At 44.9% G+C, this 23,909-nt stretch overlaps 2 protein-coding genes across 2 annotated transcripts in view; both read left to right on the top strand.

Moving 5' to 3' along the window:
• Window positions 1-1,215: 1,215 nt before the first annotated feature.
• Window positions 1,216-9,203, top strand: LOC110514693 (selenoprotein S). The gene is made up of 6 exons (XM_036981274.2): window positions 1,216-1,713; window positions 3,876-4,007; window positions 4,329-4,435; window positions 6,905-6,994; window positions 7,414-7,486; window positions 8,234-9,203. Exons 1-6 carry the CDS (start codon window positions 1,620-1,622, stop codon window positions 8,314-8,316), a joined length of 579 nt encoding a protein of 192 aa, XP_036837169.2. The 5' UTR covers window positions 1,216-1,619; the 3' UTR covers window positions 8,317-9,203.
• A 489-nt stretch (window positions 9,204-9,692) lies between these two features.
• Window positions 9,693-23,909, top strand: part of LOC110514692 (chondroitin sulfate synthase 1) — an 87,175-nt gene continuing 72,958 nt past the window's right edge. Inside the window, exons 1-2 of the mRNA XM_036981269.2 lie at window positions 9,693-10,552; window positions 13,501-13,996. Of these exons, the coding sequence (XP_036837164.1) occupies window positions 10,242-10,552; window positions 13,501-13,996 (807 nt within the window). The 5' untranslated portion in view covers window positions 9,693-10,241. The remainder of the gene's footprint in view (window positions 10,553-13,500; window positions 13,997-23,909) is intronic.

Here is a 23,909-nt window from a genome sequence, read left to right as displayed (position 1 = left end):
TTTTGTGGGGAAAAACTCAATCTGATTGGCTGGGCCTGGCTCCCCAGTGGGTGGGCCTGGCTCCCAAGTGGGTGGGCCTATGCCCTCCCAAGCCCACTCATGGCTGCGCCCCTGCTCCTGCCCCTGCCCTTTATATTTTTGTTCAGTACATAATGCTGTATTGATATGTAGCAGTTACAGTACCTTCGGAAAGTATTCAGACCCCTTGACTTTGTCCACATTTTGTTACGTTATAGCCTTATTTTAAAATGGATTAAATAAAAACAAATCCTCAGCAATCTCCACACAATATCCCATAATAACAACGCGAAAACAGTTTTTTTTAAACATTTTTGCAAATGTATTATATAAAAACAGAAATATCACATTTACATAAGTATTCAGGCCCTTTGCTATGAGACTCGAAATTGAGCTTAGGTGCATCCTGTGTCCGTTGATCATCCTTGAGATGTTTCTGCAATTTGATTGGATTCCACCTGTGGTAAATTCAATTGATTGGACATTATTTGGAAAGGCACACACCTGTCTTTATAATGTCCCACAGTTGACAGTGTATGTCAGAGCAAAAACCAAGCCATTAGGTCGAAATAATTGTTCGTAGAGTGCCGAGACAGGATTGTGTCAGGGTACAGATCTTGGGAATGGTACCCAAACATTTCTGCAGCATTTATGGTCCCCAAGAATACAGTGGCCTCCATCATTCTTAAATTGAAGAAGTTTGTAACCACCAATACTTCCTAGAGCTGGCCACCCGGTCAAACTGAGCAATCGGGGGAGAAGGGCCTTGGTCAGGGAGGTGACCCAATGGTCACTATGACAGTGCTCTAGAGTTCTTCTGTGGTGATGGGAGAACCTTCCAGAAGGACAACCATCTCTGCAGCACTCCACCAATCATGCCTTTATGGTAGTGGCCAGATGGAAGCCACGCCTCTTTAAAAGGCACATGGCAGCCCACTTGGAGTTTGCCAAAAGACACCTCAAGACTCTCAGACCATGAGAAACAAGATTCTCTGGTCTGATGAGACCAAGATTAAAGTCTTTGGCCTGAATGCCAACCGTCATGTCGGAAGGAAACCTGTCCCCATCCCCAAGGTGAAGCACGGTGGTGGCAGCATCATGCTGTGGGGGTAATCAAATGGTTACTCAGACTACCTGCATTGACCATTTTTTACACTGACTTTATGCCCACACACTGGACTCTACCCACACACTCACATATGCATACACTGACACCCCAACACGCGCACACATGCATACTGACGCCATACACACATTGACACACACTTTCACACTCACCACATACGCTGCTGCTACTGTCTTATCTATCCTGTTGCCTAGTCACTTTACCCCTACCTATATGTACATAACTACTTCAATTACCTTGTAAACCTGCACATCGACATTTATTGGACTCTGCCGACACCACGTGTGTGACTGGTGTCTTGCTCAGAAGCACGAGAGGCTTCCACGTCATCTTTACTGGGTTGGTGTTTATAACACATAGACCAGGATATTGCACTTTTTGTCAACTCACGGAGCATGGAAAAGTAGCTAGTTGGAGCTGTGGTGACATTGAAACGCATAATTAGAGGACTATAGAGTCACCAATACGTTTAGAAATGGATGACGATGTTACCATTGAGGACGAAGGTGGACCAGAAATACAGAAGACACCCCTTGGAAACCAGGATTTAAGTTTCCTGCAACAAACTGGTAAATTGGCTAGCTAATATCAGCTGCACATCTGTCAGTTTTCTGGCTTGTTTACCAAGCCTAGCTGGTCTGGCTAGATATCCTTCAAAGACTAAAGCTAATAATGCAGCTAGCTAATGTTGTAGCAGTGGTTGTAGCTAGTTTAGCTAGTGTAGGCTAAGATGGCTAGCTACAGTAGCTCGCTAGCAAAATAACTAGATACAGAGACGCCTCATTCATTGACAGGGCTGCCAACTTTTGAAGAAAGCAAATATAACTCCAAGCTATGTGAATTTAATTTCCCCTGGCACACTCCTAGATGGGAGAACATGTTACTGTTTTAAAGCTCTTTCCTGCAATTCTACGTATTTTGACATGGTTTAGGCCCATGACCAGGGTAACAAATAACACCGGTTCGGTGTATTCAGGAATCAGGATGCTTAGAAAATTGAATGAACACAACATTTTACGACTTTGGGATTTTGGGTGGCTGAAATGTAAAGTATGCTAATATTTTTTTAAACATTTAAAAAAAAAATGTTTGACACTATTCAGACAGTAATAAGAGGGGGAGACAGGCAAATGTGAGACAGTGGAGAGGTTGAAAGCAGGGATTGATCCCTGTTCTCAGGTGGAAAGTACGGGAGTGTTATCACTACACCAAAGCTTTGCACAGGAAATTCTAATGTTGATGGCAGTGGGTAACCAAATCCTAGATTGTAGTCTCCTTGTCCATAGACTGCCTTCAAGGTAAGGACACAAACGTTTTCAGTATTTTGTAATTTGGGTGAATTCTCTTTAAAATAGGTCTCGAATAAATTCCTGCTTCATTTCTCCTGCTTCAATCACCCAACCTTCAAGGAAACATCTAATAAATATCAATATGGGTTCTGGCCATCATCTTACTCTATGTAGACAAAATATGTGTTTATGAGTTGAGTCCCCCTACCATCTCTGCCTAGCATGTGCACCATACTAGAATGTGACATTTATTTGATTCGTGGAACATTTCATAGCAAGGCTTTTTTTGTATGATCTATTCAAGACTGTCCATGAATGGCTGCAAAAATACATAGCCTCGTACAATTCATTTTCAAAGACCCAAGTAGTCATATCAGATTTTGAATCTGTGATTACACTGGCAACATTGGGAAGAAGTGGAATAATAAAATAATTGTTTGGAATAACAGTTGTGTTATTGCTGACATCACATTAATCACCCTGTATTTTAGCCCATTGTTAAGAATTGTTACACTGATCAGTCTAAATAAAGTAAGTAGATAATCAAATCACCTGAAAACAAGATTACATTAATCTGCCCCTACACCCTAACCAAATATGTGTTTTATTTATTGTCCCCCCTCTAGAACCAAATTTACACATTTGGGTTCACAATCTGTTAGGCACTTTTTTTTTTTTTTTTTGTATCGTTCCAAATCAGGTCACCCTACCAAACCTCCCTGCTAAAACATACTGTCTGCTGCCTTTTTGTTGTCACAGCCTCAATACTCAGGGCTGGCTCTAGCCTTTTGAGAACCCTAAGCAAGATTTGATTCGGGGGGCCATCGCGTGAAAACATTTGTGGTCCCCCTTTTGATGTTGGAGAAAAAAATGTAGTGTTTTAAGTTAATTTCCTGCAGTTCTACACATTTTGTCGTAGAGGGGCCGTAGAGCGAATTAAAGCAAGTTTTCTGCAATTCTACGCTTTGGAATGGAAAGAACTTTGCAATGTTACAACACATTTCATGCAATTCTAATAATTTTGCCATGGGACAGAGAAAAAATGTGCAGTTTCACAGCTTATTTCCTGCAATTTCTACCCATTTTGCTGTGAAGTGGATCAACATTTTTCCCCTGCAATTATACACATTTTGTAATGAATTAGGCCATGTTAATATAATATGAGTGTGCATGACTAACAAAATCAATAGGGGCCCCCTGTAGGTCAGGGCCCCTGGGCACGTTCCCTTCATGCCCGGTCCGTATTCGGCCAGGATTACTACTTGTTTCGATTGATAGATTGGTTGGTAGTTAGCTTAAACTAAAAATTGTTAGCTGACATGGCTAAAAGAGAAAAGCTACTGATGCACAAAATGTTTTTGAAATTGCACCTGATGTTTTCTACTGTTTTTACACTCAATACTAAGTTGAGACCTCAACATAATTTCCCTTCCTGTCCACAGTCGGACCGTTGGTGGCAGAATATGGATGGTATCTGTTGTTCATGTGTGTGGGGGTCTACCTGGTGGTCCAGCACCTGAGCAAGAGGAGAGCCAGCCAGGGACAGAGCAGCTCGGCGTCTGGAGCAGTGCAAGGTGAGTGGCCGTAACCAATAGTTTTTTATTTAACCAAGGAAGTCACTGAGTTTCACAAGTACATTTAGTCTCTTATGCAGACACACACACACACACACACACCTAGGACATGAGCATTCTTGTTGCAGCTCCAATGCCACATATTCTCAAGACAATGACAAGCTTGCTAAAGCAGAAACCAACTGGCACTCACAGGCTAGAGCCAGCTCTCATTCCATCCAGGCGACTGACACATCAGGAACGGAATCTCGGAATGCCATGGAATTAATGGAGTCAGTAATATCATCCAATCTTTAAAAAAAAAAAAAAAATATCTGGCAGATCCCAATGCAGTAGTGAGGAGACAAGAGGCACTGGAGGCGTCCAGGAGAAGAATGCAGGAGGAGCTGGATGCCAAGGCGGCCCTCTTCAGGCTGAAACAACAACAGGTATAAAGTGACACCTTTCACATAGACGGACCGTACATAGACCATGGACGGACCGTACATAGACCATGGACGGACCGTACATAGACCATGGACGGACCGTACATAGACCATGGACGGACCGTACATAGACCATGGACGGACCGTACATAGACCATGGACGGACCGTACATAGACCATGGACGGACCGTACATAGACCATGGACGGACCGTACATAGACCATGGACGGACCGTGCATAGACCATGGACGAACCGTGCATAGACCATGGACGAACCGTGCATAGACCATGGACGAACCGTGCATAGACCATGGACGAACCGTGCATAGACCATGGACGGACCGTACATAGACCATGGCGTACATAGACCGTGGGACGGACCGTACATAGACCGTGGGACGGACCGTACATAGACCGTGGGACGGACCGTACATAGACCGTGGGACGGACCGTACATAGACCATGGACGGACCGTACATAGACCATGGACGGACCGTACATAGACCATGGACGGACCGTACATAGACCATGGACGGACCGTACATAGACCATGGACGGACCGTACATAGACCATGGACGGACCGTACATAGACCATGGACGGACCGTACATAGACCATGGACGGACCGTACATAGACCGTGGCGTACATAGACCGTGGCGTACATAGACCATGGCGTGCATAGACCATGGACGAACCGTGCATAGACCATGGACGAACCGTACATAGACCATGGACGGACCGTACATAGCCCATGGCGTACATAGACCATGGACGGACCGTACATAGACCGTGGGACGGACCGTACATAGACCGTGGGACGGACCGTACATAGACCGTGGGACGGACCGTACATAGCCCATGGCGTACATAGACCATGGACGGACCGTACATAGACCATGGACGGACCGTACATAGACCATGGACGGACCGTACATAGACAGTGGGACGGACCGTACATAGACCATGGCGTACATAGACCATGGACGGACCGTACATAGACCGTGGGACGGACCGTACATAGACCGTGGGACGGACCGTACATAGACCGTGGGACGGACCGTACATAGACAGTGGGACGGACCGTACATAGACAGTGGGACGGACCGTACATAGACCGTGGGACGGACCGTACATAGACCGTGGGACGGACCGTACATAGACCGTACATAGACCGTGGGACGGACCGTACATAGACCGTGGGAAGGACCGTACATAGACCGTGGGACGGACCGTACATAGACCGTGGGACGGACCGTACATAGACCGTGGGACGGACCGTACATAGACAGTGGGACGGGCCGTACATAGACAGTGGGACGGGCCGTACATAGACCGTGGGACGGGCCGTACATAGACAGTGGGACGGGCCGTACATAGACAGTGGGACGGGCCGTACATAGACAGTGGGACGGGCCGTACATAGACAGTGGGACGGGCCGTACATAGACAGTGGGACGGGCCGTACATAGACAGTGGGACGGGCCGTACATAGACAGTGGGACGGGCCGTACATAGACAGTGGGACGGGCCGTACATAGACAGTGGGACGGGCCGTACATAGACAGTGGGACGGGCCGTACATAGACAGTGGGACGGGCCGTACATAGACAGTGGGACGGGCCGTACATAGACAGTGGGACGGGCCGTACATAGACAGTGGGACGGGCCGTACATAGACAGTGGGACGGGCCGTACATAGACAGTGGGACGGGCCGTACATAGACAGTGGGACGGGCCGTACATAGACAGTGGGACGGGCCGTACATAGACAGTGGGACGGGCCGTACATAGACAGTGGGACGGGCCGTACATAGACAGTGGGACGGGCCGTACATAGACAGTGGGACGGGCCGTACATAGACAGTGGGACGGGCCGTACATAGACAGTGGGACGGGCCGTACATAGACAGTGGGACGGGCCGTACATAGACAGTGGGACGGGCCGTACATAGACAGTGGGACGGGCCGTACATAGACCGTGGGACGGGCCGTACATAGACAGTGGGACGGGCCGTACATAGACCGTGGGACGGGCCGTACATAGACCATGGCTTCTTAGCAAAGAACAATTTCTCAAGTAAGAATTTTGCTAGGACTGTCTGAGTTGGGAGGGGAAAACTATCTGTTATTGGCAGAGAGGTTTGGAACTCTTTCTTATTGGCCTATTAACTAATTTAACGCCTGGTGATGTCACCAGACAGGCCAAAACGCTGTCCCACCAAAACAGGCGGAAATTTCAGGCGGTCTTTTCAAACAGCTCTCACACTAAAAGGGCATTATCATTGTTTTCACAGTATTATGCTAACCTCATAGTGTGAAAATAAATATGTAAAGCACAGGAAAGTCACGTTTTTGACTGCACTGGGCCTTTAACACCGATCTGAAACCCCAGGCACCATAACCAAGTTTGCCCATTGTCCCTGCCAAATCTGATCTTGAAGACTTTTTGGTACTTGTCTTTTGTTTGATAGCTGGAGGAGGAGAAGAGACAACAGAAAATTGAGATGTATGACAGCATGAAAGAGGGGAGGAGTTACAGAGGAAAAGCAAAGACAGCCCAGGTAAGCTGCCTTCTCTATCATAGGCCTACATACCATATGCCATTTAGCAGACTCTTTTATCCAAAGCGACTTGCATGCATTTCACATATGTGTGGGCCTGGGAATCGAACACAACCCTGGCATTGCAAGCGCCATGCTCTACCAACTGATTCATACAGGACCACCATACATAAAATGCAAAGTAAATGCATCATTTGATAGATATTATGGCAGAGTCAGGAGTTTTTTACGGCAGGTCACAGGGTCAGAGAAATCTGGAGTTTTCCCTGACCATGTCCATCCTGACCATGAAGAAACTCCTGTCTCAGACATATTACATAAGTCGTAGTGCTTACATGAAACCCATGAACAAATCTGAGGTTTCTTGTCTGTACATGAAACTAGCTCATAATTATTATTATTATGATGTAACATTTCAGAACACTGAAGAGGCCAGCACATCGACTACAGTGTTGAAACCAAAGACTGACAAGAAGCCCCTACGGAGCAGTGGTATGTTGACATATTTGATGATGAGAGCAGTATTGTAATTGGGGGCTTCCAGAGGTATGTTTGTAATGGCTGGGAGGGTGTGTAAGCAACACAAAAAGTGTAATTATAATTTTTATGATTGTATTTCCCTTGTGACCCAATAATAAAACGTAAGACATCATGCTCACTGTTAGTAATTAAACAGGTTCTGAATCCTACTAGATCCGTTTCTGCCTCCATGCAATGATGAGCCACTTTCATAGTCATGCAAGGCACTAATCTTACTGTAAATTAAAAGCACTGCTATTCTTACTGAAACCTATTCAAATGTTATACATTTAACATTTCCACCTGCAAATGGTGCCAAATATAAAGTACATACCAGTAGTAACGAAGGAATGAAATCCACAAAAGAAAAACAATTGAACACTGCGCAACGCACCTTTGTACTGCAACTAGTTGGTCTTGCTAGTTATGTACATCTGTCTGTATTATGATGCAGGAAAACAGATAATATTGCTAATATTTTGTATTTCAAAAACATTAGCGATACAAAATGTCCATCCTTGCAACTGATGTTTTTTGGATTATGATCCGGTAAGAAGCAGTACTAAGCTTTTTGGGGGTGGGGGATATCCAAACAATGTCTTTAAAAATAATGGCTAAACTGTGACGTTGCTCCTTTAAGTAGTAGGTAGGTGACACTGGCGTCCTCCATCTCCTCTCTGTTCCAGTAACCTACATTCTGCCCTGCTGTGTGTATTTCAGGATTTAATCCCCTGAGCGGAGAGGGAGGTGGATCCTGTGCGTGGAGACCAGGAAGGAGAGGGCCGTCAGCTGGCGGCGGATGAGGTTAAAGGAGGTCAGAGCCACAGGCTCAGGGTAGACATCTCCCCCTTAACCCGGATCTAGGATCAGAATACCCTACTATCGTTCCTAACATGAACTATTAGGAGGATGGAAGAAATATCTGACCCTGTATCTGTGGCTAGGTGTGACTTGTGCCTACTCTGAGGTGACCTGTGAACTCTGATATTTGACCCATCCGAGTCTCACACACTGACCCACTGAAGGAAGCTGCCAGCAATCTCAAAGCCCTCTTAGTTATTGATCTAAATCAATCTGTTATTTGTTACTCTCTGTGTTTGGGTTTAGGGATTGGTTTCACAACTGTCTGTGTTTTAGATCATGTTGCCTCAGTAATATTAGCATTGTCAAAAAATACAATGTGTTGCCACATGATAACGATGGATCCTTTCTGTTTTACTGCCTTTGGACAACTTCAAACTAACCAGTGTTGAAAACGATTGTCTTGTTTCCACATTCAAATTTTGGCTTATTGAATCATCTTATTTCAGGACACCTGAGAAGGACTTCTGAGTACGACAGTTTCTAATGATGCTATTCCTGTAAATGGCACCTGTGCCAGTGGGTTTGGCTGATGACTTTCAGTGTAACTGTGTGTATGTGTGTTTTCTTGTCTTCTTTTGGGGTTGGCATCTGTGTAAACTTTCAAATGTGCGCTGCCTACCAAGGCTTCATGTTGTGAGAGTAGATGCTAGCCAGATGGCTTTAGTAGTGCTGTGCACCGTACTGCTTTTTATACAATTACATAAATCAGATGTAACCGTTAGTCATCGTGTTATTTATTGGAATATCAATGATCATCAAGCAATTTTAGTTACTGAGAAATAAACTGACCTGCACCTTTTTATCACAATAAAGATATTATAGATAAGTTGTCTACGTATCTGTGATGTTTGCTGGGGAGGCTGACTGTGACGACACACAATAGGTAATGTAATATAATGGCGTAATCATACACCTGCCAACTCCATGTTGCCCACTAGATGGCGGCAGTGTAATGTAAATGAAGCCACAATCATAACGGTATAGGTATATAGTTTGTAACTGTATTGGGTAAGACCACTGATTTCTATGGCTGTCATATACATTATTGTTGTAGTCTTGCTCTTAAATTGATAAGAATTTTATACAATCATTATAAACCTTATGTTAATTTTCTGCACACCATTTACATTAATTGAGTTCTAGAGCATTTTGTGGTTGGCCTAGTCGGTTATGTCTCAGAAATTGCTTTTTCATTTCACTATCAGTGCCGCATATTAACTCGGCTGACGTTTAATTTCAAGGTTCAACAATGCTTGCTCTGTACTTTTTTGCATGTCTGCATGCATGGTCTTTCACTTTCACCGGCTCATCACCAGGGCATTCTCAGCTTGTGATCAGACTTGCACGTCAAATACTGGAAGGAAAAAAAGCTGAGACCACTGCGTAATCACACACCCCAGCCAGTCAGAGCGCTCCTACGGAGTATCCACTAGATCAAATCACACAGTTAAGCCGCGTTGCTACTAAGCGTTTTCGACATTCTCACAATGGCGAGGTAGTGGAAAGAATGGGTTGGCTACGCGTCTCTGGGCGAAGAAGAAACCATACATTTTGTTGAAGGTCGCAGTTTTTTGTTATTTATTGATAGCGACGGAATGCTTGCTGATTAGTAGGGCCACATGAAGAGAGGAGTGTACGTTCAGGTGGTGGGTTTATGGAGACTGCTACGTATGCAGCAGCCAGCTTACATCGGGACCAAAAGCGGGTTGGAGAAGAAAGAGGCTTTCCTACCATGAGAGCGAGTTAACCCCGTTTTTTTTATGAGGGAGAAACAATTGAACCAATATTGCTTTACAAAGACGCTGTGTTGGCAACAGCGAGAATAGGCTACGAGGCAAATCGGAGTTGGGTCAAGTTTTGGGGAATGGCAGGTCGAAGCCGAAGAGCATGGTTTAGTGTTCTGTTGGGGCTGGTTGTCGGGTTCACCCTGGCTTCCAGACTCATATTACCGAAGGCTACGGAGTTGAAGAAATCCGGTCAGAAACGCAAGGCGAACCCAGCCGGTTGCGGGTTGAACGGGGGTCTGAGGAGAGAATTCGGTGGGATATTATGGCCCCCGCAAGATAACGGATTTTCGGCGACCGAGAAGCCAGTTCCGAGGTCCAACAATTTCCTTTACGTCGGCGTCATGACTGCCCAGAAGTACCTGAATAACCGCGCCATCGCGGCACATAGGTAAGTTTTGTGTAGAAATAGAAGGAATGTTGCTTTTTCTCTTTAACAAGATACCATTTTCAGCTATTAGTTTTCTGTCCCAGGGTTTCTGTACGCATCAGTTCTGCTCATTCCTCTCCCCATTCTGAAATTGTCAGCCTACATTTTACATATGTAAATATTGTTGCTAGTTTTCTGCCAAATAGGGATACCGAATTTCAACAATGTTGCCTACACTCTTAAGTCTTATGCAAAATTGTTATTAATCTAATCGATACAAATGTTGCTAGTCGCCATTTAACAGTGTATCAATGCCATGTGTGGCTGTGGCCTGTATTATGATAGACCTTTTTCTTGTGAGCTATTAAACACCTCAACGTTAGGCAGATCATGTCCTAGAAGTTGCCAAGACAAAACCTTGTTGGATATACTATTATAGATGATATACAGTCACTATAACTTGTCCTAAGTGACATTTAGAAGTCTTTGTTACAGGGTCTATGTTATAACATGCTCTCAACATTCACACCCACATTTACCCTACAAAAATCTTACTTCAATAGGCAAACTCTTCTGTTCAGGTTTTCAGACCTTTGCCAACTCTGAACACATTCACTTCACAATTGAGCTGTATCATTCTGTGGTGATGGTTTTGCCATCAGATGAGCTGCGTAGGCTCTTTGGTAGGCTAGTTTTGAATTAGATTGAGTAGGCAATGGCTCCATCCAAGATATCTCCAATTGTGAGGGGTTTCTGTAGGTGTTTCGTTGTAGACTAGCACTGATGCTATTAGTATAGCTCTAAATGTAGAGATGTCTGTTTGGAAAGAGGGAATGTTAATGTCATTAGCCTTGAAATGTCTTTCATCTAGGCCCGACTGAAATGCAGTGAATGTGAAGCTGAAGGTTTTATGAAATTATGGGTTGGACCGAGAAGACAGCCTGCAGACTCAACAGTGCTATCTTTTCATGTGTCCAGTCATGTGGAAGATTCAATATAATTCAGGGGAAATGTGTTTGCACATCTGCAAAGACATACAAGTATATCTGCATTCAATCAGATTAATTAGTGGAGTAGTTTATTTGGTCTCCCTCGAATGTCCTTTCAATGGACCTATCATGATGAATGTCTAGAGACCTGAGAAGGAGATATCTATCACAGTTACATCCACTCCCATGTCTTTATTTTGGACCCAAAGTAAAGTCCCATTTAGTTTATTTTCAGTGCAGTGTCTCAGTTGTTAGTTAATTACTAGATTCCCCATTCAAATACAGTTCTTTATCCCAATGAAACATTACTGGTGCTCAGTTGGGTAGGGCTCAAGTCAGTGGGCTCAGTGGGCTCAAGTCAGTGGACCTCTTGTAAATACAGGTTATAACACGTTATGCTGTGTTATTACATGACGTTCCTCCATCTATTTGACATTTTAGTCATTTAATAGACTCTTACAGTAGTGAATATTAGAGGTCGACCGATTATGATTTTTCAACGCCGATACCGATTATTGGCGGACCAAAAAAACTGATACCGATTAATCGGCCGATTTAAATAAATAAATAAAATATATTTATTTGTAATAATGACAATTACAACAATACTGAATTAACACATATTCGAACTTAATATAATACATCAATAAAATCAATTTAGCCTCCAATAAATAATAAAACATGTTCAATTTGGTTTAAATAAGGCAAAAACAAAGTGTTGGAGAAGAAAGTAAAAGTGCAATATGTGCCATGTAAGAAAGCTAACGTTTCAGTTCCTTGCTCAGAACATGAGAACATATGAAAGCTGGTGGTTCCTTTAACATGAGTCTTCAATATTCCCAGGTAAGAAGTTTTAGGTTGTAGTTATTATAGGAATTATAGGACTATTTTCCTCTATACCATTTGTATTTAATTAACCTTTGACTATTGGATGTTCTTATAGGCACTTTAGTATTGCCAGGCTAACAGTATAGCTTCTGTCCCGCTCCTCGCTCCTCCCTGGGCTCGAACCAGCAACACAACGACAACAGCCACCACATCGAAGCAGCGTTACCCATGCAGAGCAAGGGAAACAACTACCCCAAGGCTCAGAGCGAGTGAAGTTTGAAACCCTATTAGCGCGCGCTAACTAGCCAGCCATTTCACTTCGGTCACACCAGCCTCATCTCGGGAGTTGATAGGTTTGAAGTCATAAACAGCGCAATGCTTGACGCACAACGAAGAGCTGCTGGCAAAACGCACAAAAGTGCTGTCAGATACTTAGATACTTGTATGCTCAGTCAGATTATATGCAGCACAGGACACGCTAGATAATATCTAGTAATATCATCAACCATGTGTAGTTAACTAGTGATTATGATTGATTGTTTTTTATAAGATAAGTTTAATGCTAGCTAGCAACTTACCTTGGCTTACTGCATTTGCGTAACAGGCAGTCTCCTTGTGGAGTGCAACGAGAGAGAGGCAGGTCGTTATTGCGTTGGACAAGTTAACTGTAAGGTTGCAAGATTAGATCCCCCGAGCGGACAAGACAAAATCTGTCTTTCTGCCCCTGAACAAGGCATTTAACCCACCGTTCCAAGGCCATCATTGAAAATAAGAATATGTTCTTAACTGACTTGCCTAGTTAAATAAATATTAAATAAAGGTGTAAAAAATAATAATAATAATACATTTTAAAAAATCGGCAAATCGGCGCCCAAAAATACAGATTTCCGATTGTTATGAAAACTTGAAATCGGCCCTAATTAATTGGTCGACCTCTAGTGAATATATATATATATATACGTTTTCCCTGGTGGGAATTGAACCCACAACCCTGGCGTTGCAAGCATCATGCTCTACCAACTGAACCACATGGGACCATCTATCTATGTCCTTCGTGGGCCCAGACTTGTGTGTGTGTGTGTGTGTGTTAGTACTCTTACCCACTCTCCATCCTATAGAGTACCTGACCTCTGCCTGTGTCTCTCTCTGTAGAACGTGGGCTCAGACCATCCCGGGCCATGTGGAGTTCTTCTCCAGCGAGGGTTCGGACACCACCATCCCCATCCCCATCGTGGCGCTGCACAACGTGGATGACTCCTACCCACCGCAGAAGAAGTCCTTCATGATGCTCAAGTACATGCACGATCACTACCTGGACCAATATGAGTGGTTCATGCGGGCCGACGATGATGTGTACATCAAGAGCGAGCGCCTGGAGGGCTTCCTGCGCTCGCTCAACAGCAGCGAGGCCCTCTTCCTGGGCCAGACGGGCATGGGCGCCCGCGACGAGCTGGGCAAGCTGGCGCTGGAGCCCGGTGAGAACTTCTGCATGGGTGGCCCCGGCGTGATCATGAGCCGCGAGGTGCTGCGCCGGATGGTTCCTCACATCGGCCAGTGCCTGCAGGAGATGTACACCACGCATGAAGACGTTGAGGTGGGCCGCTGCGTGCGGAGGTTTGCCGGCGTGCAGTGTGTCTGGTCCTACGAGGTAAGATCAAAGATGGCGGTTGGTCGTATTGTGTACTGCAGTTAGTCCATCTATCACTGCTTTTGAAGGTTTCTTTTTAATTGGTGTTATACAAGAGAAGGCTGGGTAGAAAACCATCTGAGAATGAGGATGTAGTCGGTAGAAACAACCTTCAATGTAGTCCGTCTGAAGTGTACTAAAATGTGAGGGGAATCGCCAACAAGACGCCTATCTTGGTTTGAGGTACTCTGTGAAGTGAAAGACATCATGCAGTAGATTTCCCACACACCACAGTAGTGTCAAGGGCATGAGTTGATAGTCAGTAGATCTGGCACCTTCAGTAGGCAGTCCTTAGACTATCTCCTGGCAGATTTACTATTCACATCTTATTCATGTGACCATATGATTGCTTGACAGATCAAAGAAAGGGACAATTCCATTAAGTTATGCTGAGACCAGGGCTCTGAAGTGCCATTTTGGTTGCATATGCTCCCACTGTAAATATTTTTCTGTGTGACCTGACATGTTATTTTGGGAGCACCAGTGCGTCTAGGAGAAAAATGAGTCCGATATTAATTGCTGTAATGATTAGGGTTTGCTGTACCGTCGTTCCCCAGTGACCTACTGTAGAGTAAAAACCGAGCACATATTCGTTACTGTCATGGCTGCACCTTTACAACAGAGAAGATGGACTGTTTCAAACACAAACAGGTAAAACGATGTGACCCATACTACTGGTGCAATATTTGTTTCTTCCTGTGGTGGGATTGGTGGGCTGCATTTTGCATTCATAAACCATGAATGTTTACACCTTGTTCCGTCATGTTACCTACCTCATTATCTAGCGAGCTAACAGCCTGGTTACTTCACCATTCTATCCACTACACATTAGAGGCACAGAAAGAAAGGAAAGGGGTGGCTTCTTCAGCAGAGGAAGGATCACACCAATGAGTGAATGACTGATCTCTTGCATGTCGTCACCCACAAACTCGATGTTCTTAAAGAGACCCTGTACAATTCTAATGTTTTGCATCTCAATAGGTGCACAATGTAGAAACCTCATTTTTCAATGGCAGGTTTTTGTTTCAACATTTTAGCTTTTTATAATAAACAAATGTCTTTACACTGTTAGATATTCATTTACATAGCACAACGTGTGCTTCATATATACTGTATCTCAATCAATTTCAACTTTATTTTCTGGCCAAACAATATTTTTTTCCCGCTTATACTGCAATCAAATTTCCTTGTTTCAGACTTTTGCTTTCTAACGTGCGTTGTTCTAAAATCAACCCCATTTAAGGTTCTGCAGGTGTAATTTAACAAGGTCCTGCAGGCGTAATTTAACAAGGTTCTGCAGGCGTAATTTAACAAGGTTCTGCAGGCGTAATTTAACAAGGTTCTGCAGGCGTAATTTAACAAGGTTCTGCAGGTGTAATTTAACAAGGTTCTGCAGGTGTAATTTAACAAGGTCCTGCAGGCGTAATTTAACAAGGTTCTGCAGGCGTAATTTAACAAGGTTCTGCAGGCGTAATTTAACAAGGTTCTGCAGGTGTAATTTAACAAGGTTCTGCGGGCGTAATTTAACAAGGTTCTGCAGGTGTAATTTAACAAGGTTCTGCAGGTGTAATTTAACAAGGTTCTGCAGGGGTAATTTAACAAGGTTCTGCAGGGGTAATTTAACAAGGTTCTGCAGGCGTAATTTAACAAGGTTCTGCAGGCGTAATTTAACAAGGTTCTGCAGGCGTAATTTAACAAGGTTCTGCAGGCGTAATTTAACAAGGTTCTGCAGGCGTAATTTAACAAGGTTCTGCAGGGGTAATTTAACAAGGTTCTGCAGGGGTAATTTAACAAGGTTCTGCAGGGGTAATTTAACAAGGTTCTGCAGGCGTAATTTAACAAGGTTCTGCAGGCGTAATTTAACAAGGTTCTGCAGGCGTAATTTAACAAGGTTCTACAGGCGTAATTTAACAAGGTTCTGCAGGCGTAATTTAACAAGGTTCTGCAGGCGTAATTTAACAAGGTTCTGCAGGCGTAATTTAACAAGGTTCTGCAGGCGTAATTTAACAAGGTTCTGCAGGCGTAATTTAACAAGGTTCTGCAGGCGTAATTTAACAAGGTTCTGCAGGCGTAATTTAACAAGGTTCTGCGGGCGTAATTTAACAAGGTTCTGCGGGCGTAATTTAACAAGGTTCTGCAGGTGTAATTTAACAAGGTTCTGCAGGTGTAATTTAACAAGGTTCTGCAGGGGTAATTTAACAAGGTTCTGCAGGGGTAATTTAACAAGGTTCTGCAGGCGTAATTTAACAAGGTTCTGCAGGCGTAATTTAACAAGGTTCTGCAGGCGTAATTTAACAAGGTTCTGCAGGCGTAATTTAACAAGGTTCTGCAGGCGTAATTTAACAAAGCGTAATTTAACAAGGTTCTGCAGGCGTAATTTAACAAGGTTCTGCAGGCGTAATTTAACAAGGTTCTGCAGGCGTAATTTCTGCTATCAGAGATTATGGGTTGCAGCTTGGCAAAAGGTGTCCGTTTTCTGACTGGCAGCCTTTGTTAGTGTGTTCATCTCACCGTAACTGTGGAGCTTCCGTGCTGCTGTCCTCCTCACAAGCATTAGACAGAGACTAGAGAGGGAACTGTCAGACTCTTAATTCAACTGTCGATCAGTTCATGTCTTTATTCATTAGGCCCACTTGATCTGACGTGTGCGTTCGCTTACGCCCCGGTGCCCCGCTGGTCCTTTGTTATCAAGGTTATTATGACCCAGAGTCACGTGTGTGTGTGTGTGCCGTGTGTGTGTGTGTGCCGTGTGTGTGTGTTTATTGACCAGTTTGTAAACCATAACAAGACATGTTCTGTTTGCAGTTGTCCACTGGGTTCCTTTGCAAACTACCGGAAACAGTATGTTGTGTATTTTGTCAGCAGGCACAAGGCCGGGCACCCACCCACCATACGGTTAAATTGGCATTCTTCACTTCAGTTAGTCATTTAGCCATAAATCAAGTCACGGGTCCCATAGTCACTGTTGAGACATGCAGCTAAATGCACATTTCTCCCATCCAAATAAATCTGCATATAATATCAGGTCTGTGAACAAATTGGTCAAACACAGCATCTGTTTTTTTTTAAAGCTGCTAATTAATCTGGTTTGGCAGGTGGAATGAGACAGACATGTCTGCTGTCTCATATACAGAGTTCAGTCCCAGCCACCTTTACGACTGGCCTGGGGACACTTTTAAACAGCCATTTGATGTGAGTTTTAATTACAGCTTATTGTTTATCTAGTTACAGAGAGCGGAGCCAAGCAACTGCATCATTAATATCAGTGAGAGTGTGTGTGTGTGTCTCCGTCTCTCTGTCCTCTTCCTCCTAAGTGTGTGTGTGTCTTTGTCTCTCTGTCCTCTTCCTCCTAAGTGTGTGTGTGTCTGTGTCTGGCTGTCCGTCCATCCCTTCCTCTCTCCTCATCACATCTCCATGGTGAATCTAAATGACTGTTTAACATTACATTGTCTGAAATCTCAGACCATTTCCACATTTTAATGATTCAGTCCGTTGGTAGGAAACCTTGCTGACATCACAGTGGAGGTCTTTACTACTAAAATACACATTCAACGTTTCTTCTGAAGATGTATTCCTTCAATAAGAGGATGGACGGAGGGGTGGGATGGAGGGGATGGATGGAGGGGTGGGTGGGATGGAGGGGATGGATAGAGGGGTGGGATGGAGGGGATGGATGGAGGGGTGGGTGGGATGGAGGGGATGGATGGAGGGGTGGATGGGATGGAGGGGTGGGATGGAGGGATGGATGGAGGGGTGGATGGGATGGAGGGGTGGGATGGAGGGATGGATGGAGGGGTGGGTGGGATTGAGGGGATGGATAGAGGGGTGGGTGGGATGGAGGGGATGGATGGAGGGGTGGGTGGGATTGAGGGGATGGATAGAGGGGTGGGATGGAGGGGATGGATAGAGGGGTGGATCGATGGAGGGGTGGGTGGGTGGGATGGAGGGGATGGATAGAGGGGTGGGATGGAGGGGATGGATGGAGGGGTGGGTGGGATGGAGGGGATGGATAGAGGGGTGGGTGGGATGGAGGGGATGGATGGAGGGGTGGATGGGATGGAGGGGTGGGATGGAGGGATGGATAGAGGGGTGGGTGGGATGGAGGGGATGGATGGAGGGGTGGGTGGGTGGGATGGAGGGGATGGGTGGGTGGGATGGAGGGGTGGATGGAGGGGATGGATGGAGGGGTGGGGATGGAGGGGTGGATGGAGGGGTGGGATGGATGGATGGATGGATGCAAATAATCACATGGGCTCACAGTGAAATATGGTCCTGAGTCACGTGATTGTGTCTGTATAGGCCCAGGTCTCACTCCCTGACCACATAACCATATCTGGTTTCCTCAGTAATGCCTGCCTGTGGAGTTAGTTGCTATGGTAGCTGTGCATCCATGTCTCCCTTCACTACGAGTGAGTCAGTGTTGAGAGTCATTATCCAGATGGTGTTTTAGAAGAGCCCTCCAGTGATTCAGAAAGAGCAGCAGAACAGCCATCACTGGGCTTTGAGTCTATTTACCCTCTATCACAGCCACAGAACCCAGCGGTTTCTGTCAGACTAGCTGTTATCATACACTACAAGTATGTGGACGCCTGCTCCTCCAACATCTCATTCCCGTTTGCTGCTTGCTATAACAGCCTCCACTCGTCTGGGAAGGATTTCCACTAGATGTTGGAACATTGCTATGGGGATTTGCTTCCATTCAGCCACGAGCATTAGTGAGGTCAGGCATTGATGTTGGGCGATTTGGCCTGGCTCGCAGTGGGCATTTCAATTCATCCCAAAGGTGTTTGATGGGGTTGAGGTCAGGGCTCTGTGCAGGCCAGTCAAGTTCTTCCACACCGATCTCGACAAACCATTTCTGTAAGAACCTTGCTTTGTGCACAGGGGCATTGTCATGCTGAAACAGGAAAGGGCCTTTCCCAAACAGTTGCCACAAAGTTGGAAGAACAGAACTGTCTAGAATGTCATTTCTGTAGAATTAAGAGTTCCCTTCACTGGAACTAAGGAGCCTAGGGTTGTTGTTGTACTGCCACAACCTGCGGTCACCAGTCATGAAGGCAGTCAAATTCCACGTGACCATTTAGTCACAGTAGTTAGGCTTCTCCAAGTTCAGATGCTGCTGCTGGTCATTAGTAACCTACCAAACTTGCTAACTGCCTGGTTCTCAGCACTCTATTGTCCCTCTAATCACTAATCATCAATGTAAATGTGATGGAAGATCTAATGATACTCTTCATTAGAGCCCATGAGCTCATGTTCACAACATTTCTATAGGCTATGCAACTGTGTGAGAAAACATTAAACAGAGGAGGATCCCATCAGCTTTCTAAAGGCCAGGCCTACTATATTCTCAACGTTCCTGATATGAAGCACATTGCTTCTCTTTACAACAGGAGTACAGCCTACCTGGCTGGCATGGAAAAACAAAGCAGAGCTCATGACTTTTTTCAAATCATCATTAGAGTCGCTTCATGCAGCCTTACAATGTATTAAAAATCAAGACCTATAGCCCAACGTTTGTAGAACAACTAAAGTTACATTAATAACTGTAAATTACACATATAGATACCTATTTCTTTGTTAACCGCTCAACACAGAATAGCTGCATGTGCTCAACTCCCTCAACTCGTTTGAAGAAAATATGATATTTTATTCAGCTTTCTTCAGTTGTATTCTTCATACTATAAAATAATGCCATGGAATTCTAAGCAAACCTTGTCTGCTAAATGAACTAGTGTAGCCCGCAGCCATTTGGGATGGCCAGATCAGGGCCTAACATCAGGACAACTCAGAGTGTGTTATTCTGTTCTTCTAAAATAGACTCCACTCCAGCTGACGCTTGGCATTGCGCATGGTGATCTTAGGCTTGTGTGGGGCTGCTCAGCCTTGGAAACCCATTTCATGTATCTCCTGTTGCAACTCGGCAGTCCCGTTTTGTGAGCTTGTGTGGCCTACCACTTTGGTTGAGCCGTTGTTGCTAATAAACGTTTCTACTTCACAATAGCAAAAAAAATGACTTGTTGGAAAGGTGCCATCCGATGACAGTGACACGTTGAAAGCTCTTCAGTTCGGGCTATTCTACTGCCAATGTTTGTCTATGGAGATTGCATGGCTGTGTGCTCGATTTTATACACCTGGTTGCCGCAAGTGGATCTTCCATCGAGACAATAACCATTTCTTTGGGGATTTTGATGTGTGCTTGAGGTTAATTGGCCACAAAATCTCCGGACCCCATTTAAAAACCAGTGGTGTGAATAGAAGAGCACAGTCCATAAGCACAGATGAAGGATATCAAGGATCTGGAAGGATTCTGTATGGAGGAATAGTCTAAGATCCCTCCCAATGTGTTCTCAATCTCCTCAAACATTTTAGAAATAGACCCCGTGCCGTAGTACTCGCAAGGTGAGGTATTGAAAACTCGGGTGTAAATAATTGACCCCTACTTTTTTTATTTTTTTATTTTTTATTACTTGTTAAAGAATTGTATTAGTATTACAGGTCATTTCCCGTCAACATTTCTGCATACAGTCATTTTTGCACATCTTATAATAATGATTTTGGACCACACTATTTGGTTTGTGGCACATGCAAGGAGTTAACCCTGGTGTTACAAGCGTTATGCTCCAATCAAATGCGCCATTGAAATGATGTTAGGAAGGTCAAAGGGTGTCCTGCCAAGGGGAGAGAGGGAGATTCTAACTTGAAGATCCACACCTTCCAAGTCTTCCATTGATGATATGACTGCATGTTTACACAATCTCACGTTAGGGTTCATCCCAGAGAGGCAGCAAGTGGGAGGGAAGGGGGGGCTCTTGGATTTCACAACATGTTTGTTGGTTTTTAGTCTGTTTTTCTTTCGGAGGAGAACCAGTATTTCAGAGTATTTCAAGGTAAGGCAGGACTTCTCCTCCTGCCAGATGAATCCACAGGAAGTCAAACGCCCACATCTGTACTTTACTGTACAATGCCTCGACATGCTCTCTCTCTCATACTGTCCCATGCTCTCTCTCATACTGTCCCATGCTCTCTCTCATACTGTCCCATGCTCTCTCTCTCATACTGTCCCATGCTCTCTCTCATACTGTCCCATGCTCTCTCTCATACTGTCCCATGCTCTCTCTCATACTGCCCCATGCTCTCTCGCTCTCTCTCTCTCTCTCTCATACTGTCCCATGCTCTCTCTCTCTCTCTCTCTCCCTAATACTGTCCCATGCTCTCTCTCTCTCTCTCTCTCCCTAATACTGTCCCATCCTCTCTCTCTCTCTCATACTGTCCTATGCTCTCTCTCTCTCTCCCTAATACTGTCCCATGCTCTCTCTCTCTCTCTCTCTCCCTAATACTGTCCCATGCTCTCTCTCTCCCTAATACTGTCCCATGCTCTCTCCCTCTCTCTCTCTCTCATACTGTCCCATGCTCTCTCTCTCTCTCTCATACTGTCCCATGCTCTCTCTCTCTCTCTCTCTCTCTCTCTCTCGCTCTCTCATACTGTCCCATGCTCTCTCTCTCTCTCTCTCTCTCTCTCTCTCTCTCTCTCTCTCATACTGTCCCATGCTCTCTCTCTCTCTCTCTCTCTCTCATACTGTCCCATGCTCTCTCTCTCTCTCTCTCTCTCTCTCTCATACTGTCCCATGCTCTCTCTCTCTCTCTCTCTCTCTCATACTGTCCAATGCTCTCTCTCTATCTCTCTCTCTCTCTCATACTGTCCAATGCTCTCTCTCTCTCTCTCTCTCTCTCATACCGTCCAATGCTCTCTCTCTCTCTCTCTCTCGCTCCCTCATACTGTCCCATGCGCTCTCTCTCTCTCTCTCTCTCTCTCTCATACTGTCCCATGCTCTCTCATACTGTCCCATGCTCTCTTTAGCTCACTCTGTATCAGATAGTACCAACTGAAATACCCAGCAAGTCTTCAACAATCTCCCCTTTTCTCACTCTCCTTCTGTCCTCTTTCTCCTTGTCTGTTTGTCTCTCTCTGCCTCTTCCTAACTCTCCATCTTTCTCAATTAAATTTCAATTTAAGGGCTTTATTGGCATGGGAAATATGTTAACATTGCCAAATCAAGTGAAGTAGATAATAAACTATGAAAATTAACAGTAAACATTACACTCACGAAAGTTCCAAAATAATAAAGACATTTTAAATGTGTTGTACAGTGTTGTGACGATGTGCATATAGTAAGTACAACAGGGGAAAATAGTATTTATAGTGGTATCTTTTCTTATGTCAACAGATCTGTGATCTCTCTCTCACACTGGTCTTTGAGACCTAGCCTATAGCATCTATATTTAGTTGTCTTCACAGGCTCAAGTTATTACAAGGGGTTTTTCACACAGAAAATGACTGCCGTGAACAGCCTGACTAAAGTGTAATCATATCACTGCTAGAAGAGGAATGGCAGCTCCGGCTGTAACCAACATGATCTTCCATCCTATCACTTGACTTCCTCACTTTCTGGTGTGTCATGAGTTCAGAAGGTCGACCTGGCCAAATGCCATAAGACACTGCCACACCCAGTGAGCAGAGTCAGTCACCTGTTGTACGTCTGATTTAGGTTGATTTGGCCACGTTAGCCAGTTATCCTACGGTAAGGTCCCTATTCATGTCTTCAGTGACATGCCCTTTATCAGACAGAGCGTTATTAGGGTTGCTAGTCTAGTGGATATCTGTAGGTAGGGCCTTCACAGCTTGGCACAATCTAAAGAGCTCCTGGTAGTATGTATCACTGCTAACCTCTTGGGCCATGTTCAGTTGGGCAAACTGTAGCAAAAATGAAACAATTTTTTATTTGAGAAGCCATTCCACTTCAAACCGTTTTCTCCCTAGTGAACATAACACTTCTCTGGATTTCTCTAGAAGCACGTGTGAGCTGTGGTGGATTAAGCGTCCTAGTATGGTAAGAGTCCTCTCAGACAGAGGGTTTCATCGTACTGTGTAGGAGGCTTAGCCTGGTGTCCCAGATCACTTCCTGTTGTATAGGCTAGCCAACTCCTTGTCAGTGACAGTTGTAAAGCCTCTCTCTCTCTCCTCCATCTCCGTCTCTCTATCCCTCTGGTTTTTCTCTCTCTCAGATGGCAGGGAATGTGGCGAACCTTGTGTATTTCTAGACATCCTGTGGCTGCTGGTGTATGTGTGTTCTCTCTTTTCAGCGTTGCCTCGCACCACGCTAAACTTAGACCCCAAACAAGCAAATAAATGTTTACAGAAATAAACACAAACAGTGGCCAAAAGAGATGAATTTTGCATGAATTACAGTGGGTTTTCTCGACATAAAATGCACCCTCTGTCTAGCTTCAGGAGATGCTAATGATAAGCATGGCAGTGACATGACTACTTTTGGGAGAAAATGACTTAGAATTAGATTTGATCTGCTTTAGTGAATCAAGTCTCTGTCTGTCTGAGGGCTGTTGGTCTGTCTGTCTGTCTGAGGGCTGTTGGTCTGTCTGTCTGTCTGTCTGAGGGCTGTTGGTCTGTCTCTGTCTGAGGGCTGTTGGTCTGTCTCTGTCTGAGGGCTGTTGGTCTGTCTCTGTCTGAGGGCTGTTGGTCTGTCTCTGTCTGAGGGCTGTTGGTCTGTCTGTCTGTCTGTCTGAGGGCTGTTGGTCGGTCTGTCTGAGGGCTGTTGGTCGGTCTGTCTGAGGGCTGTTGGTCTAGCTGTCTGTCTGAGGGCTGTTGGTCTAGCTGTCTGTCTGAGGGCTGTTGGTCTAGCTGTCTGTCTGAGGGCTGTTGGTCTAGCTGTCTGTCTGAGGGCTGTTGGTCTAGCTGTCTGTCTGAGGGCTGTTGGTCTAGCTGTCTGTCTGAGGGATGTTGGTCTGTGTCTGTCTGTCTGAGGGCTGTTGGTCTAGCTGTCTGTCTGAGGGCTGTTGGTCTAGCTGTCTGTCT

Source organism: Oncorhynchus mykiss, chromosome 6, assembly GCF_057628025.1.
Source record: "Oncorhynchus mykiss isolate SJ-2025 chromosome 6, ASM5762802v1, whole genome shotgun sequence".
Taxonomy (NCBI): domain Eukaryota; kingdom Metazoa; phylum Chordata; class Actinopteri; order Salmoniformes; family Salmonidae; genus Oncorhynchus; species Oncorhynchus mykiss.
This window is presented reverse-complemented; position numbering and strand designations above follow the sequence as displayed.